Source organism: Thunnus maccoyii, chromosome 20, assembly GCF_910596095.1.
Source record: "Thunnus maccoyii chromosome 20, fThuMac1.1, whole genome shotgun sequence".
Lineage (NCBI taxonomy): Eukaryota > Metazoa > Chordata > Actinopteri > Scombriformes > Scombridae > Thunnus > Thunnus maccoyii.
Genome location: NC_056552.1, coordinates 23,796,663 through 23,813,266, shown reverse-complemented (window position 1 = coordinate 23,813,266; position 16,604 = coordinate 23,796,663). Strand labels below are relative to the sequence as shown.

General features: G+C 38.4%; 2 protein-coding genes across 3 annotated transcripts in view; one reads left to right on the top strand and one right to left on the bottom strand.

The window, feature by feature from the left end:
- Positions 1 to 3,133: 3,133 nt before the first annotated feature.
- Positions 3,134 to 6,390, bottom strand: LOC121887216. Of its 2 annotated transcripts, none has more exons than XM_042397863.1 (8): positions 6,231 to 6,390; positions 5,681 to 5,787; positions 5,482 to 5,594; positions 5,331 to 5,385; positions 4,221 to 4,322; positions 3,513 to 4,136; positions 3,372 to 3,411; positions 3,134 to 3,288 (listed from the first exon to the last, which is right to left on the bottom strand). In XM_042397863.1, exons 2-8 carry the CDS (start codon positions 5,765 to 5,767, stop codon positions 3,197 to 3,199), a joined length of 1,113 nt encoding a protein of 370 aa, XP_042253797.1. In that variant the 5' UTR covers positions 5,768 to 5,787; positions 6,231 to 6,390; the 3' UTR covers positions 3,134 to 3,196. The 2 variants fall into 2 exon arrangements, with proteins under 2 accessions (XP_042253797.1, XP_042253798.1); XM_042397864.1 differs by having other exon boundaries at positions 3,528 to 4,136.
- Positions 6,391 to 8,353: 1,963 nt separating this feature from the next.
- LOC121886467 (growth arrest-specific protein 7-like) overlaps positions 8,354 to 16,604 on the top strand; it is a 67,732-nt gene continuing 59,481 nt past the window's right edge. Inside the window, exon 1 of the mRNA XM_042396455.1 lies at positions 8,354 to 8,879. Within this exon, the coding sequence (XP_042252389.1) occupies positions 8,700 to 8,879 (180 nt within the window). The 5' untranslated portion in view covers positions 8,354 to 8,699. The remainder of the gene's footprint in view (positions 8,880 to 16,604) is intronic.

Below are 16,604 nucleotides of genomic sequence, written 5' to 3'. Positions count from 1 at the left end.
CTATGTACACTGTATCTGTCCCTATCAAATAAACCATAAATAAATAAATAAGTGAGCCTTGTGTAGAGATTGTTTTGTCAAGTGGTGTTTCCAAGGTCATGAATGAACCTTCAAGTTTATGACAGCTTTTGTGTCGGAGTGATCAGAACATGTAAACTATGCTGCAGTGTGCCATCAGTATATGGAATCTATCTATATCTCCAACATTGTATGAGTGAAGGATAGAAATGTGTGCTATGACACCCCACCCCACCCCCCACCTTCCCCAGTTTGACAGGATGGAGGACACAGCTGTGAAGGCCAGGCTATCGTATAGCCTTTAAGAGCGTTATGAGCGATGATCTACGACAGTAACGCCTGCAGTAGCCGACCCTTGCTGTAAAGATTCTCATATGTGACAATGAAATTAAGTGATGTGGTCTGTATGTATTTCATATCTATTTTAGGCTCATACAAAGCATACAAAGACCTTTCACATTTTCTACTTCTCTGACAATCAGGTTACTTTTACTCACAAAAAATATAGTTAAATAGAACTCATATTTCTATATATTTCTCACTGTCCCATAGTTCTTCCCATCTGTAATGCTACAGTAACAGCAGCTAGAGGGCTCCGTTTAACAAGAGAAGAAGCATGGATGGAGGAAGAGTGGGTGAAATTTGATCTGTGTTCTATGTTATCCTATGGAGGCATAAAGAGATAATCAGCCTCTGTGACAAAGAGTCTTCATAATCAAAGACATCAAGATACCAAAGTGACAGAAGAGGCTATCACAACAATACTTTTAGAGACATTCAGTCACTTACATGCAGCTCATATTTAATTTCTCTCCTGTATATGTATAGTGTCACCACTACCATTACTGTTTAGAGTGCATTCTATTCATTTACAATCAATCCAAACCCCATTTATGATGCAAGATAACAAATCAAATAGAAATATGACTGTTTTCAATAAAGTATCTTTATCATTCAGAGTTCCTCCCAGTCGGAAAACAAACTCACAGCTTTGAAAAATGCAAGACATAAAAGTACAGTTTTTATGTACAATAGAGAAAACATTTTAGGCTTTCAAAATATCGAGGTCCCATTAGTCATTGATATCGTTGAGAGGAAATAATCATTACAGTACCGGAAAAGTAGTCCTGTGAACCTGCATGTGACTGCTCTTCCTCAATGACCGGATGTGTGTCTCAGTAAACTGAATTTGAACTGTAAGAAGTGAATGTGGAAATATACAGAGTGCAACTGAATTCAGTTTCATAAGATTCGGTTCTGAGTTTATTGGAATTCATTTCCAAACTAATACATTCAATTTCAAATTATGCTATTCAGACTCATTTCAATGCAGCTATTTAAGTTAAACAATACAAATTCAAATTATGTGATTCAAATTCAGTTTTTAATGCAATTATTCAAGTCGAGTCATTCAAATATGAATGATTCAAATTTAGTTTCTAGTGACACATATTTCTGCCCATAGAGACTACACCATTTGTCCCTGTTACACTTGGATTTCTTTCTTTCCGTACTTCTCATTTGTTTGTTTAGCCAATTTAACATCTATTTGTAGCATTGCTTTCACATACTATCCCAGGATTTGTCTGTTTCTAGCTTTGTTTTGTTAAATTTACATCTGCATTTCTGGTTTAATCAAGACAGACAAGTATTATTGAAGTTTGGTTATTGTTTATTGATTTAAATTGTGAGTCTTTTGAGTTATAGATTAACTTGTTATGCTACAATACCTACCATGCTTCCAGGAGACAAAGGGGGAGTCACCCAATGACTTCCTGCTTTTCAGCTCTTGCTGACATCACCAGTGATGTCATGGGTTGGACCAAGTATGGGGGGATTTACTGTATTGAGTGAAATGTTTGTTTTTTGTATTTATGTTGTACTTATTTTGGCCTATGGTCAGGACTACACTGTGGATGATGTGTGTGTAAACAACGTTAACTGATATAAGCAGCATTGTCATATGCCAGCTGTTGGTATAAGGAAAAAGAAGCCCCCTGAGAGAAATATGGTTCTGCCTAGATAGATTGGAGGGCCTATTTAAGGGGAGAATTGTTGGTTTGAGAGAGAGCAGAAACCAGCGGATGTCTGTGTAGCTATGTGCACATGATCATGCCTAAGTTTTTTGAGTTGTGTTTTCCTGAGTTAATCCAGTTAAGATGAATTTGATTTGCTTATTTTCATTTCATTTCTGAGACACTTGTTTTTGGTTACACTGGTTGGAATAAGTCTCTTTTTTTAATCATTGAACAAGTCTCTGAATCTGCATCTCATCTCCTTCCTCTGGCTAAGCTCCCTCAGCAGTCACGGAGTAACATTAGCATTCATTTGGTGTCATGTTTCTGGCCAACTTAAGTCCAATATTCACTCTCCTGTTTTAGTCTATGCCAACTCCTGATAAAAAATATCTGGCTCTTTAGCAGCTAAATTCTCCACTATGTTCACCACTTAATTGCTAACATTGCCTTTCTGCTGTTTGATGTTGGCAGGTGGGTTTATTATCTGAGCTTTTTCTTCTCAAAACAGCTCTGTGCTGCAGCTGCTGGGGACAATGCTGATGAGAGCTGTGAGACTGAGCAAAAACAGTAAAGTTACGGGCGTAAAACAAAACAAATGAGCTGAAAGATGTTAAAATTATCTGTGGAGGTTACAACCAGTGACCCCATTCACATTACACATAGTCATTTGTTCAGTTAGTAATATGAAAATATTGATTAGAGCACAATCAGAACTGAAATAATAAAAACAAGTTTTAACTTAAGCTAGAGCCTTCGCAGCCCTTGAGGATCTGAGGCCCTGGGGTAGTTACCTGCTTTGTCTGAGTGGTTATTCAGTTTTAGAAATGACACGTTTTTCCTTCATCCTGATGATAATACTCTGGCAAACTACATCTGCTAATGGAGGCAGTAAAATACAGTTGAAAGCTACAGAAAAAGCTGGTACTAGAGTCAAGAGTATTCTGTCAAACTAGTAGTTCCATAACTGAGGTCATTTGAATTATTACAGAAAATTTCAGTGCTTTTAGATTTACATATGATTGTCTGTCTCTTTTCTAACGTATATTTAACATAATTTTTGTGAGAATTAAATAGTAAATACACAAAAAGACACATAATTTATCAAATAAGTATGATTTATGGTATTGAGAATATACTGTAGAGAGAGCAGCTGGTGTGATTCACTCCTCAGTGGATACATGAATGATCTTTTTCCACATTCGACTGAAGAAGGCTCGCACTCCCTGCTTCTTCTCTTTGTCCTCATTTTGATCTGTAGAAGAGAAAACACAAGTACCAGAATAAGTATTATGTGAGTCTAGTTATGTGAAATTAGATAATTTATCCACAACTTACCAGTCCTCTCTGCAGCAGCCACACTGCACACCTCTGGAGTCTGGAAAGATCATTTATAAATCTCAAATTAAAGACATGAACAAAAAATCTTACTGTAGCACAGATATAGTTTGATTATGTTGTATTCAAATAACTAGTTACCACAGTGTTCCTCACAGAAACCAGCTGATGCAGAGCCCAGCTGTACGCAGCAGCTCGCACTCTGTCGTCCATGTCCTGGACAGCACAGACGATGCTCTCTCCAGCAGTGACGAAGCTTTCATCAAAGTCCAGCAGGTGGAAGGATTTGGAGAGGTCATCAAATCTTTTGTAAATGGCTTTGACCATGTTCCGGGCCACTGGTGTACAGATATGCAGGAGATGAGCTTTAGTGAAAGATGTAACCAGGCAGAAGCAAGAAGCTGTCGTGTCAGCCAGCTGTTTGCCAATCTCAGCACTGGCGGCCTCAGCCCTGTTTCCCAGAGTAGAGGCCAAATTGGAGTCCATGCTCACAGTGGGATCCCAAGTCTGGGAAGGCTTGACCTCAGCAAGTGGCTCTGGCTTGTCCAGGAGGAACCTCAGAGCAGTTTCCATCACCACTGACACCAGAGGCGCAGTGGTACGCTGGAGCTTGGTGAACAGAGCTAGTTTGGAACGCCTGCTGGAGTGACAGCCAGTAAAAGAAATCAGCAGCTTGTTGGACAGGTGCCGGAGGAAGGTCTGTACATCCTTCTCCGCTTTTGGTAAGAAGATAGAAAGGAACATTTGAAGGCCCTCCAATGTGACCTTCATGTGACAGGGAGAGAAAGACGGAAGAGTGAGTGACTGCAGAATGTTAAAAGTGTAAATCAGAAAAGGTTTTGTCCTTACCCTCCTCCTGAGCAGCAGTGAAAGACGTTTCTCCTCTTCAAGTTCCTCCAGGAGCTCTTGCTCCATCTGATTTAAACATAGGCGTCTTGCTGAGGTCCAGGCCTGTACATATCAACAGATAACACTTTATGTTACATGTTTGTCATTTCCTAATCATTTCTGAGGTCTCCCGTAAATAACTATGTCATTTTGCATTAATATCAGGAGAAAATGTACCAAAGAAATGCCTTATATAACAAGTTGTAACTAATGGCTTTATTAATGGTCAATTTAGTGTCCGTACACCGTGACATCACTGTTGGGTGTGGTTACAGGTGCAACACGGTAAACGCAAAAGTTCTTATTAATGGTGTATAACGGATCTATAAAGCATTACATTACTGTCAGACAAATCTGACATTTTTGTATGTTCAGCTATGTTCATTGACTATAAGACTCTTTATGTTATGTTACCATTGGAATTTATTTGTTGGAAGTGTACCAATCAAACAGTTCCTCCATTTTCCCATAATTTGTACCAAATTACGAGTCCTTTCTGGGAACCTTCCTACTAATTTACAGCTACATAGCTCTTGGATATTATAAGACAAAATAGGAAATGTAAAATAAAGGAATGACATGTAATTGATAGTATATGAAATTATATATTTAAAGGCCCTATATGTAGGATTCGAAGATTTACAGCTTTGGTGCCTCCGGTGGTAATATCAGAAATGACACTGACAACAATGCATGTAAATACTGGGGGGATTAGCTCATTTTTCTACAAACAAAAACAAAAATCATTTTTAAAATGCTGTAATCACATCAACATTCTACGCATACAGTATGGCTTAAAAGTCAGACTATGTAACTTTTGCAGAGGTCATAGCACATCTATTCTGTAGTTTATGTTAGCTAATATTAATCTGGATAAGCAACATTATTGACACAGTTTTGCTGACTTAATGACTTTTTGCTCATGTTGTTGTTACACTACTTTTTAGTATTTAATATGATCCTGTAATTGCCACTTGCTGCCACAGCGGCCGCTGTTTCATAAAAGTTACATAGTTCACTTTAACTGTAGTTTTACATACTGTATCTCTCTGTAGTCAGTGTTGTATTTACCAGCTCTGCCATGAGGAGCTTTCTTGCCTCTGTCCCTTCTGCTATTTCCTGAAACCTTAATGAGAAAAGACTTAGTTAGTTACCCATGTTGTCTACCTTTTGCAGTGACCTTTAATCTGACATATCTCTTCAAAGACCAGTTTGGACTCACTCATCCAGGAAGCTTCTTCCAGCCATTAGCCAGCTCTTCATTTCCTTCACAGATAGATAAATAGGAACTTGACACTGTTGCTTCAGGAGCATAAACTGCCTCATGAGCATCTTCTGCAAGACAGAGACACCATATATGTTATTCATATGATACCTCAATAGGAACAATACACCTTTACATTCACATTTACAAGACTGACCTCTGCTCTGTAGTGATTTTGCTCTCTCACTGAGAATAAGGGCAGTCCCATGTGTTGAACTTGCTTCAGAATGAAGTCAGTGTCCATGTTGAACAGAGGTCAAACTCCTGAAGAAAAGCAGAAAATACTCTATAAGATATTCCATTAAAGGAGAAAGTGTCTACCATAAAATCATGATACACATTTTAATAGACTATATTGGTATTTTAAAGAGAGTGGATTATGGAAAACAAGAATAACCTAGACTTGGGATGGACGTTGCCGTTAGCGATGGTTTGATGGAAATGCATCATTTGAACAACCATTCTGAACTGTTCTTCAGTTTCATGCTGATTGCAGAAGTACTTTTTGAATAAATAATAAACAGCTTTGATTTATTTGATATTGGTGTGTAGCACTAAACCAAATACAGTTTGGTCAAACTGAACAACATTAATGGAAAAAAGTCACCAGTATATGCCAAACTGTAACAAAAAAACCTTTTTACAGGTTTGAGTTTCTGATGAAGAAAAGGTTCAAAAGAAGCAATGAAGACTGAGACTTTACTTACCTGGTACAAAGAGATAGTTGCCACGGTTTGAGTGAAAGAAAAAGTGCTTTTAGATGGTTTTGAAAGCTGATCGTTCAGAAAGAAAAGACGGAGAATCTGAACTTGTCCCTGGGGTTGACAGTGTGTGGAATGTACAGTTCACCATCATCTGCATCATTCTGATGCTTCTTGTCAACAAAAAGTCAAAACTAAACAAAATGATTATTATTATTCATCATGGCTTACCTTGTATTTCTTTTTCTTTCACAAAAACATCACTGAAAGGAATCTGAGAGTTCATTGAATCTGCATCGTTTGATCTATATAAATGAAATGCCCATTGATTGCAGACAAAAAGTGTGAACACGACTTTATCGTTTCAGACTCAGTATCAACAAATATATTGTTGTGGAAAATGTTTTTCTTATTGATTGGATATAATGATTTTTAACATTAACTTTTAAATACAAAGCAAGACACCAAAAAGCACTCAGTTAAAGTCAATTATGTGATTTCTCTATGATATCTGGTTATGTTTTGGTGAGTAACACTGAATGATGACCTTTGTTTGTTTACAAGAAAATGTCACAGGGTTATTTTGCATGGTTGCATCTGAGGAGAATAAACTGAAATGTCTTTTATATGAGTGTGAAAGTTCATTCTTGAGACTGGAACCAGCAGTTTTGACAATGAGTTGATAATTGATTGGGAAAGTCGGCTCTTACAAAGAAAAGATTTCTAGTGAACACACTGAACCACTGTGGCGCTCTGTGAAAGTTGTGGTATAATCCAAAACAGCATTATTTGACTCAGCATTTTGCCTCATTCTAGTGGGGTTTATTGATCCCACATGGGAAGTGAAAAGAATCTGCAGTATCACAAACCTCATTACAGCCCCCTTATAAAAAAGTGATACGTGCAGACTAAGAGTAAGCAGTGATGTGTCACAGCACAAAAGAGGAACTCTCAAGCTTTGTTTGCTTTGGCCAAATGTCATGTTCAAATTCAAGCCAAACTATTGAACTGTTCCACATTTGAGATGAAAGATCAGATCCATTTTTTAATGAAAATAATAACATGCCACCAAAACTTCAACTGTTCCATAAAATGACAAAAGAGGCTTTAAAAATGTCATAGTTTGTTTATTTGACTCTTTTTGTTTTGTGTAACTAACAAGTTATTGCTATTGGTCTGTCATGGTTTATTTAACCGCCACTATTTTTTTTTACTTATAATAGTCATCATTAGTCATCAATACTATCACCAATTTATTACTGTAATGGACTTGCCATACGCAATAAAAGTAACACGTTCCTCTCACAAAGAGAAAGGAATGAAAAAAGATACAACTGCCCAAAAGTAAACAACATAAAAACTTATAAACCAAAAAAAGAAGAAAAAAAAAAGAAGAAAAACTACAACAAGACCAGACCATAAAACATCAAATGAACAAATGTTTCCACTTTAAATCATCATCATATAAAAGTGAGTGAGTGTATGAAAAAGTATCAAGGAGCTAGAGGGGAGTTGTGGATTTTGACAATCCCACCAAGTGTCAAGTCCGCCACAATAATAGAAAGACTTCCGGTTATGTATTTCAAATTAAAACTGAAAAGGAAGGGATGCATAAGAATCAAATACCACAGTGAAAATACAATATCACTGAAATTAGCTGTAATCACCCTTATTGAACAGTGTCCATCAGTTCGTCATATTAATCATTTTATAGTGTCTTTGTGTACACCGAGGCAAAACGAACAAAACCACAAAATTAACTGAAAGCTCACAATGAGTGGTAGCAGTAAAAATACACTTATATTACTTCTCACAGTACTACTACCAAAGTAGACCTTCTAGATCTATGGCTGCCATCAGTGTTGTTACTGCCACCACTGAATAGTCCTTTAATAATAAAAGTAGTAGCAGCAGCTTGTGGAAGAAGTGTTATAATGTTGGTGAGTGTTAAAGTTTATTCTTTACCTTGCTTTACAACAAACAAACAAACAAACAAACAAACAAACAAACAAACAAACAAAAAAGCCTTAAGGTCCACTTTCTGTTTTTTTTTCTGGAGCTTTTCAATCACTCCTCACGGTCTTCTTCAGCACATAGTTTGCTTGGTTGTCATGGAGATAGCTTATGTGTTTACTAATAAGTGACGCTTTGTGCTTTCATTTTGAAGGCGAACTGAACCGGTTTCTTGGTCTGTGTAAGTGCGTGCAGCTTGACGCCGGTCTGACCGGAGCCTCAGAGCGAGCATGCAGGCTGGCAGGCGAGCTGCAGGAGCAGAGCGCTGAGGGCCGATCCTGAGAACCTGTTCACCAACTTCACACAAGTTTCACTCCGCTCCGCAGCGAGCTGCTGGTTCAAATCCCGGACACATAGACAACACACACTTGACTCCAAAGTTTTTGACTTTCTTCCGAGGAGCTGGGGGTCATCATCATCATCATCACTGCCTGGCTGTGTGTGTGACAAGTTGCGCTGGCGATGTCTGGATCGTACTGCAAAAGTTTGTACCCGTTCGGCGGAGAGCAGCACCAGCAGGGACTGTGCTTCGAGGCCGGGGAGATTATTAAGGTGGTCCAGGCTCTGCCCGGAGGCTGGTGGGAGGGAGAGAAGGATGGAGCCAGAGGATGGTTTCCTTCAAGCTATGTCCAGGTCCTGGAGGTAAGATTTATAGTTGTAGAAGAAATGTAATTGTTGATATTTTTGGACTTTATTCAACATGAATTATTTGGACTCTATTCAACTCTTAATTGGTTTTTAATTGGAAGTGACTTATTGACTTCTTAATAATTTTGTTCTTGTGAAAAACAAAAAAAAGTATATTTTATTCTCTCTCTTTCTCTCTAACTCTCTCTCTCTCTCTCTCTCTCTCTCTCTCACACACACACACACTTGAAGATAAAGACAGCATTGACAGATGCACTAATGAATAGTTTTCCCGTGCTGCTCTTATCAGATTAACTCTAACCTTCCCAGCAGTCATCTGGCTGCTTGGCTGAGCGTCTTGCACACTTCCTCATTCCACACACATTCCAGTGAAATACTCAGGTCTCCTCTCAGTGCGCCTGAATGCACAGTGCAGGCTGCTCTCCCTCCTCATGGTCAACCCCTCCCGTCCCCACCCAGCCTCCCCTCCTCCTCATGAATTCAGACACTCTGCTGCTGCTGCAACTCAGAAAATATCTCCCACTTGTTTTTCTTTTGAATTTCTTTCTTTTAATTTAGTGGATTTGGCTCTGTGATTATGATATTGGAGTAGAGTGAGTTTGTGGTTGAGTCAGTGACACCACCCAGCATTCTGAGAGTTTGTCATAATCAGTTTGTATCCAACGGGGATGGGCATGCTGCCAGCTTCTCAGCTATGGCACCAATGCTGCCATTTTTATCACTTCTTCACTCTGAATGGGAGAAGAGGATATATACAGTAACATGACTTATGACCCAGTCACACCAGAGCTGTGCCTTCTGATACTGTGCTCGTACTGATTTGAATACGATCACAAGTAACAAAAGCCTAAAGATCTGAACCCGTAGCAGCAGATAGTTGAAGAACACCATCTCTTATCTCTTCTCAGACCAGTTTAGGAATGGAGTTGATGGGTGGGGCAGCAGGGAGGAGAGAGACTGTTCTTTAAGGACAGCACCAAGGTTTAAGCTTCACGTTCATCAAGCATCCGCCCTGCTGAAGTGTTAATGAGCAACATGCTTCATCTTTAGAGGGCTACTGTTCTGCAGGTTGACCTCTGACCTGTCTGGAGCCTCCATCTCCGATATGTTCAGAGATTCAAATAGTAAAGTGACAGTTCATTGATGATCTGTGATTAAAGACACCCTGTGGAGTTTTAGACTGCCAGCAGCACTACAGAACAATGTTTTTATGTATTGTGCACACACCCAAGAACACACATGCACGTGTGATACACACTCCAGCTGCCTGCTTCATACACAACTAGGGCTGGATAAAAAAATCTATTTTCTCAATTAATCACGATTCTTATTTGAATGATCCATGATTGATTCTTGAAATTACAGATCTCTGCATTTGTGCCTTGTGTACATGCGCGCTACATGTTAGGTGTATGCAGTGTTTACTGGTTGCAAATGGTTCAGTTAGAGCTGCATGATGTGTAAAATGTCTACTTTGTGGAAACTGAGTTATTTCAATGTGCACAAAAAGCTTATCTTTAGTTAAAAAGTAACATACAGTAAGATATCTGCTATATTAGCATTAGTCTTGAGTCATGTGTGATGTGAACAGTTAAAGTCTGTGGACCTGCTGCAGTTTCGTGACTCATGTTGGTTGGACAGCATTTATTTTTCAAATATGCAAATTGATGTAGCCCTTGTTGGTGATTCTGGTCATTTATTATTCTTGCTCAACTGTTTTGCACATGTTGGCCTAAAAGATATAGATGTGTCATGTTTTAGTCGTTTTGTTTTTGCTCAAGAAAAAAATCCTTGGTCCACAGTGTGTTGACAGTTTAGTTTCTTGTAATGTGTTGCTCACTTGTTGAATGTAGAGTTTTTTCCTTCAGGATAAATTGAGGAGAGCTATATGTAATATTAGTATTTATGTAATGTAACTGAATCAGGAATAGAATCAAATTGAATTGATTCTGGATGAAGTTGGCGGTAGACAAGTCAGCTGACAGAAAACTACCATTTTCATAATCAATTTTCAGGCAAATATGCCAGATTTTTCTAGAGCTTTTAATCACATCTCACGGTCTGCTTCATGGAGCTACACTGATGATTATTATTATAGGTAAGGTCCACTTACAGCTTGTAGAGCTAAAACAATGAGTTGAGCAGTCGTTTAGTCATTCTGGTCATTTGACAGAAAATGAAACAGCAACTATTTCCATAACAATGAATCATTTTAATGTTTCAAACAATAATTACAAACATCTTCTTCTTTCAGCTTCTCCAGTTTGAGTATTTACTGATTTTCTCTGTTTTTAAATCATTGTAAATGGAATATTTCGGGGTTTTGGACTGTTGGTCAGACGTCACCTGGGGCTCTGGGAAACTGAGATGGGTATTTTTCATTATTTTCTATGAAAATTCATTTTATGGACAAAATAGCTCATCAGTTAATCAAGAAAAGAATCCGCAGATCACTCGATAATGCCCTACTAGCTTTTTCCACAGCTATCAACTGCATTTCACAGTCTTCCTCAGTGGATGGATCTCCATGACATCTCTCCAGTTTATCTCCTGTAGGTTGGAAGCTCCGGAAAAGGCTGATAAGCGGACTTTTTCGTTTAGCTTGTTTCTGCCATTTCCAAGGTCAAGAATGACAATTAATAGATTGGTCAAAACAGATCACAAATGAATCAATGACGAAAACACTTGTTAGTTGCAGCTCTAAAGGCAACGATAAACATAAAGGATGGTAGAGAATATATGAATTAATAGGAGCAGGCGCTGTATGGTTTCTAAAAACACTGTCCCTCAGCTGGGTGCATGGACACTTTCTATAAAACACTGATAGAAAGCTAGATAACGGCTCAGCCCTTAAGCTAGGCTAAATTAAGGCACAACAACATGCTTATCTGATGTTCAGTCCCACTTATCACAGTTCGATTCTCCACGCTTTCATGTGAGCCCACATTGATGGAAACTCTCTCTCAGTGTCTGTGGTCTGCAGCTCGTGTTGGATGCTCGCCTGTGTTGTGGGTTCAAATCGAGATCTAGATTCTCACCACACACCCACCTCTCCTGTCATTCCCCACTCTTCTCTGCGCTGGAGCGGAACCGCCTAAAAATAACCATTAAAGATGAGGGAGGTGACACAGTAGTGAAGTGGGGAGAGAGCCGTGGCTCGTTGATTTGTTTTTTTGGGTTGTCTCAGCTTTACCTGTTCTAGCAGGCAGACAGTGGCAGCTATGTCTCTATTGATATGTTAACAGACAAGTTTCACCTCATATACATTTGAAATGGTCAGAGGAAGTCAAGTCCTGATTTTAGATCTTACTCCTGGACTGTAGGAAAGAGTTTATCAGTATCAGTGAGACATCTGATACTGATACTTGAGAATAATACCAACCAGATAAATACTATACATTTTGTGATAAAGATATGATGTGAATAAAGGTGTTCTACATTACAGAAAACAAATCACAGATTACAGATTATCAAAGATGACCGTAATGACTGCAATCACATTTAAAACAGTAACTGTCATTGAAATATAAATGATTTTAACAAATTATGCTTAATAAAAGCACATAAAATAAAACTATATTAAGCATAATAGTTCACTTTTGACCTTTTTGACAAAATGATCTTAAATGAAATGTGATTGAAAGCTCCAGAAAATTATTAATATTAGATTAGATGAAAATTGAAGCTAAATATAAATAAAAATACAGTCAATAAAGCATTTATTGCTGCTTTTAATGGCTCTGAAATTTCTTCTTGTTTATCTGCCAATATACACACTAAATAACACTGATACGTCTGATAACCCAATATCTGTAAGTAAGTATTTTCCTGTTGGGCTGCGGTATCAGTATCAGGCTCAGTATCAGTATCAGTTGTTAATCTGGAATAAAATGATTCATCTCCTTCTACAAATAGGCTGAATAACAAATACTGAAACTGGAGTTTTCCCCCAGCTCTTCTTGAATGTGTCATCTGTGGGTTGTGAGATGTATTAAGGAGGCTGTAGGATGACACAATGACTGATGGTGAAACAAAAAGTCCCCTCTTTATTTCCTCATTCTGGTAATTTATTCAAAACAAGACAAAGATTAAGGAAGTTACGGTCACTCCTTCAGGTTGCTGCAGTTGCCTCACTTATAATCTTAAAAGATCATCAACTCAAGCTGATGTGCAGTAATCGCCTAGACAAGGATTTGTATAGCTGGCATAGTTAACAAGGGAGCTCTGATGTGGCTCTGTTGTCATCTTCAGCATTGTGTCTTTGTTCTACGAACGGATCCATTCTTCCAAGCATAATGAATCATTCAGAACCTGTTGCCGCCTGGTGCATCACACCCAACTGTTTCTCAGACACCAACACTTAATGCTGCTTTAAAAGTGAGACTATGGAACTTTTGAAGGAAGAAATTACACAGTCTTCTTAAAAATTAGTCAAAGTCAAAAGCAGTAGAACACTCCCATTTCTTAGTTCAACTCAGAAGTTGTATCACTAGCTTATGGTGGCTAATGGTAGCTAACGTTAGGAAAGTTTAGACAGATCCTGCTGTTAAACTGACATTACTGAGTCACTTCTGATTGTATCACTCTTCTCTACCACCATTATAGCATTAACCACATTATTCCTCAATTGTCACGTGAGACTAAACTGTAACTTTTGCTAAACTGCTGTTCCACAAAAGTTCTGTAGCGTCCCTTTAAAAGAGAGTTTTTGTACAACTTGTAAACTAAATCAGTGAGATGCAGCTTGTTAATTAGTGAGCTTGAAAGGTCCTAGTAGGCATATTTTCCAACTTTGGACACAGCCAGACTAGCTGTTCTACATGGTTCAAGTCTTTATGCTCTGCTAAGCTAATAGCCTCCTGGCTCCACCTCTGTACTTAACACATAGACATGAGAGTGGCATTGATCTTTTCATCTCACTCTCAAAAAGAAGCGTGGTGTCTCTTTTGTGGTAATTTTTTTGAGAAAGAACACTGTGATTCTTTTTTTTTGATAACCCAACAGGTCCAGAGCATCATGAATCATGAAGGCTGTGAGTCATATCAGTGTTCACCTAATGAGGGAGAAATGAAAAGAAAGCACTAAGAACAAAAGCGAGTTAAAGTAGCAGCTGAAAGCCATAAACAATGACTCGGTTGCCATGAGTTTCTGTCTGATGACTCTATGATGTCACCCAGCGCAGTTCAATGGAAGATATTGTCCAAAGCAGACTTGAATGCTTTAATGTTTGAGAGCTTCTAAATGAAATGGTTCAGTCATTCAACCTGCTAGCTTTAAAATGATTTCTCAGCCCACCTGTGTTGTTCGGAACTGTCATCACTGTTTCCAGACAGAAGCTCTTTGTGACCAAGTCTGAATCTGTTATTGCTGTTACATCATTCTATGGAGTAATGTCTTACTACTGTGCGCCATCTTTCTTTGTTTTATGTTACTTAGGAGCACTTCCACTTTTACTTACGTCAAAGAGGGTGTTTTTTTGTCTTATTAGTTTCTTTTTCTTGGTTTTCATGAAATTTTGGGGACAGATTGGCCTTGGACCAAGGAACAAATGATTCCACTTAGGTATTTCCATTATTCTAGAGTTTCTGTTTTTTAGCAACAACTATGAAACAAATAGAAACTTGATTCCAAACCTTGAAAGATGGCTTCCTGGGTCAATAAATAACTTCAGATTTATGTGATACAGCTGATGTCTTTGGGTGCAGTAGCAATGTTGGAGACTGGCAGAGTTCCGCACTCCCTGACTTCCATCTGGTTGCTACTTTTTACTGAATCAACAGTGGCAGGTTTCTCAAAGCCTCTTGGCATTATACAGACATTACACCCTGCATTCTGCACTGCATGACTAAATCCAAACTATGTATCAGGACTGCATTAGCTGTTGAATATAAATGCCTTCTGTAAGATGGCATTTATGTGTTTATTAATCTCTAAGGAAGCCCATTCCTGCTGAAAAATATTATAAAATCAAGCAAAGTTAGGAATACTAAAAATACAATAAGGCAAAATTATGGGATACTCAGTTGAAATCAGTCAGAATTTGACTTTGTAAATCAAAATTGAGATACTATGTGAAAATTATACTTGTGATATTTTAGGATAGGTATTTTAACTTCTTACTATCACAATTTTGAATCATTATAGTATCTAATAATGTTGACTTAGGTTTTTTTTTTTTACATAGCATGTCTCAATTTGGATGCACCAACAGCATATTTGTTTTACTCTATTCTATATTATCTTGAAAAAAATCAGTAGATTGATAAAGGGGCAACTGTTTAGATAGTGAATAATCATCTTAAGTAATTTTTATGCAAAAAAATGACCCCAAAAGTCTCTAATGTCAACATTTGATGTTTTTATGTAGTTGTCGACTGGTCTTTGGGCTTTGGACTGTTGGTTGGACAAAACAAGCAATTTGAATATGTCAGGTTGGGCTTTGGGAAATTGTGAGGGGAATTTTCTGAGACTTAATAACCCAAACAATTAATCAATTAATTTAAAAAATGATGATGAAAATGATATTTGCAGTTTTAGTTCCATATAAACAGAGAATTTAGATAGTCAGTGTCTTGCTCAACAACTTATGTCTCTCAATAGACACGGCATTGGCTGCTGGTGGGATAGAGAGTGACAATATGTCAAACCACCGGGCCATGCTGGGGGCCCCTGGTAAAACCAGTTTAATTCATTGAATTGGTGACACACACAGGGTTATAGTCTTCAACGACTGGACAGAGGGCAGTTATACACTCTTGTTGCTCTGGGGCTACATATGACATTCCCATAACAAATCAGGACTCCCCAATAAGTGTTGAAATATCAACACGAGCAGTTAACATGTAATAGAAGCCCTGCAGCTGGGCCTGTCAGGGGCCATTTTGGGGAAGGCTCCCCACTGACTCATATGGAGGAAATACGTTGGTGCAGTTTGCCACATAGAGTCAAGTGTGACTTTTTTCTTCCAGTTGAATTCGCTGGTAATTTGAAGTCAATTTGGTGATGACGAAATGTTGATTTTCCAAAATTTTAATACTGGCCTCACATTATTATTATAGCATCATTCTTTCTCTTCAGTGTGAATTACGGTGTGTCGTTATGTCTTTGTGTAGTCAGGGGAACTACTGTAAGCAATTTGCAACGAGCCCTAAATAATGGAGAACCACTTTGTCTCCCTAATGCTTCTCCTGGTAGAGTGTCAGCTGTGTTTATTATGAAACTGTAGAACTAAGAGTGAGTGAGTGTGTGGGGGGGTTCTAGCAGAGGTTTGGATGGTGATTTAGCCTGGCATAATCCCTGTAGTGAAAAGCCGCAGGTCAGATCACTGCTGTAGAGCCTCCAACACACAACCAGGTGCTTCCCCTGCATGCTGGAAAACTAACACTACCCCTCCTGTGCTGACGTCATACCAAAATAGTCATTTCTTGTCATGGATCATAGTCTGTGTGGGGCTGTGCAATATCAGCTGAATGACTGTGAAACACCCACTGTGATACATCAGAAAGCGCCTTATTAACCACAACCTGCTGTTTGTTTTGACACCAAAGAATAGATTTGAGTTTTTCACACTTCTGTTTTTCACACTTTTATTATTGGAGCTGTCATGAATGGCTGTTGGGGAATTTGTGGTGTGTTGCCTCAGTACATAGCAACTGATAAAGAAAAGGAGAAATGCTTGAAAAAGACTGGTGTTCTGTGGCAATTGAGTAACCTTTTAAG

Coding starts and splice junctions, on each gene's coding strand:
- LOC121887216 (XM_042397863.1), bottom strand. CDS start 5,767: ATGGACACTGACTTCATTCTGAAGCAAGTTCAACACATGGGACTGCCC. Junction 4,323..5,330: donor AGCTCCTCATGGCAGAGCTG/GTAAATACAACA, acceptor TGATATGTACAG/GCCTGGACCTCAGCAAGACG. Junction 4,137..4,220: donor CACTGCTGCTCAGGAGGAGG/GTAAGGACAAAA, acceptor TGTCACATGAAG/GTCACATTGGAGGGCCTTCA.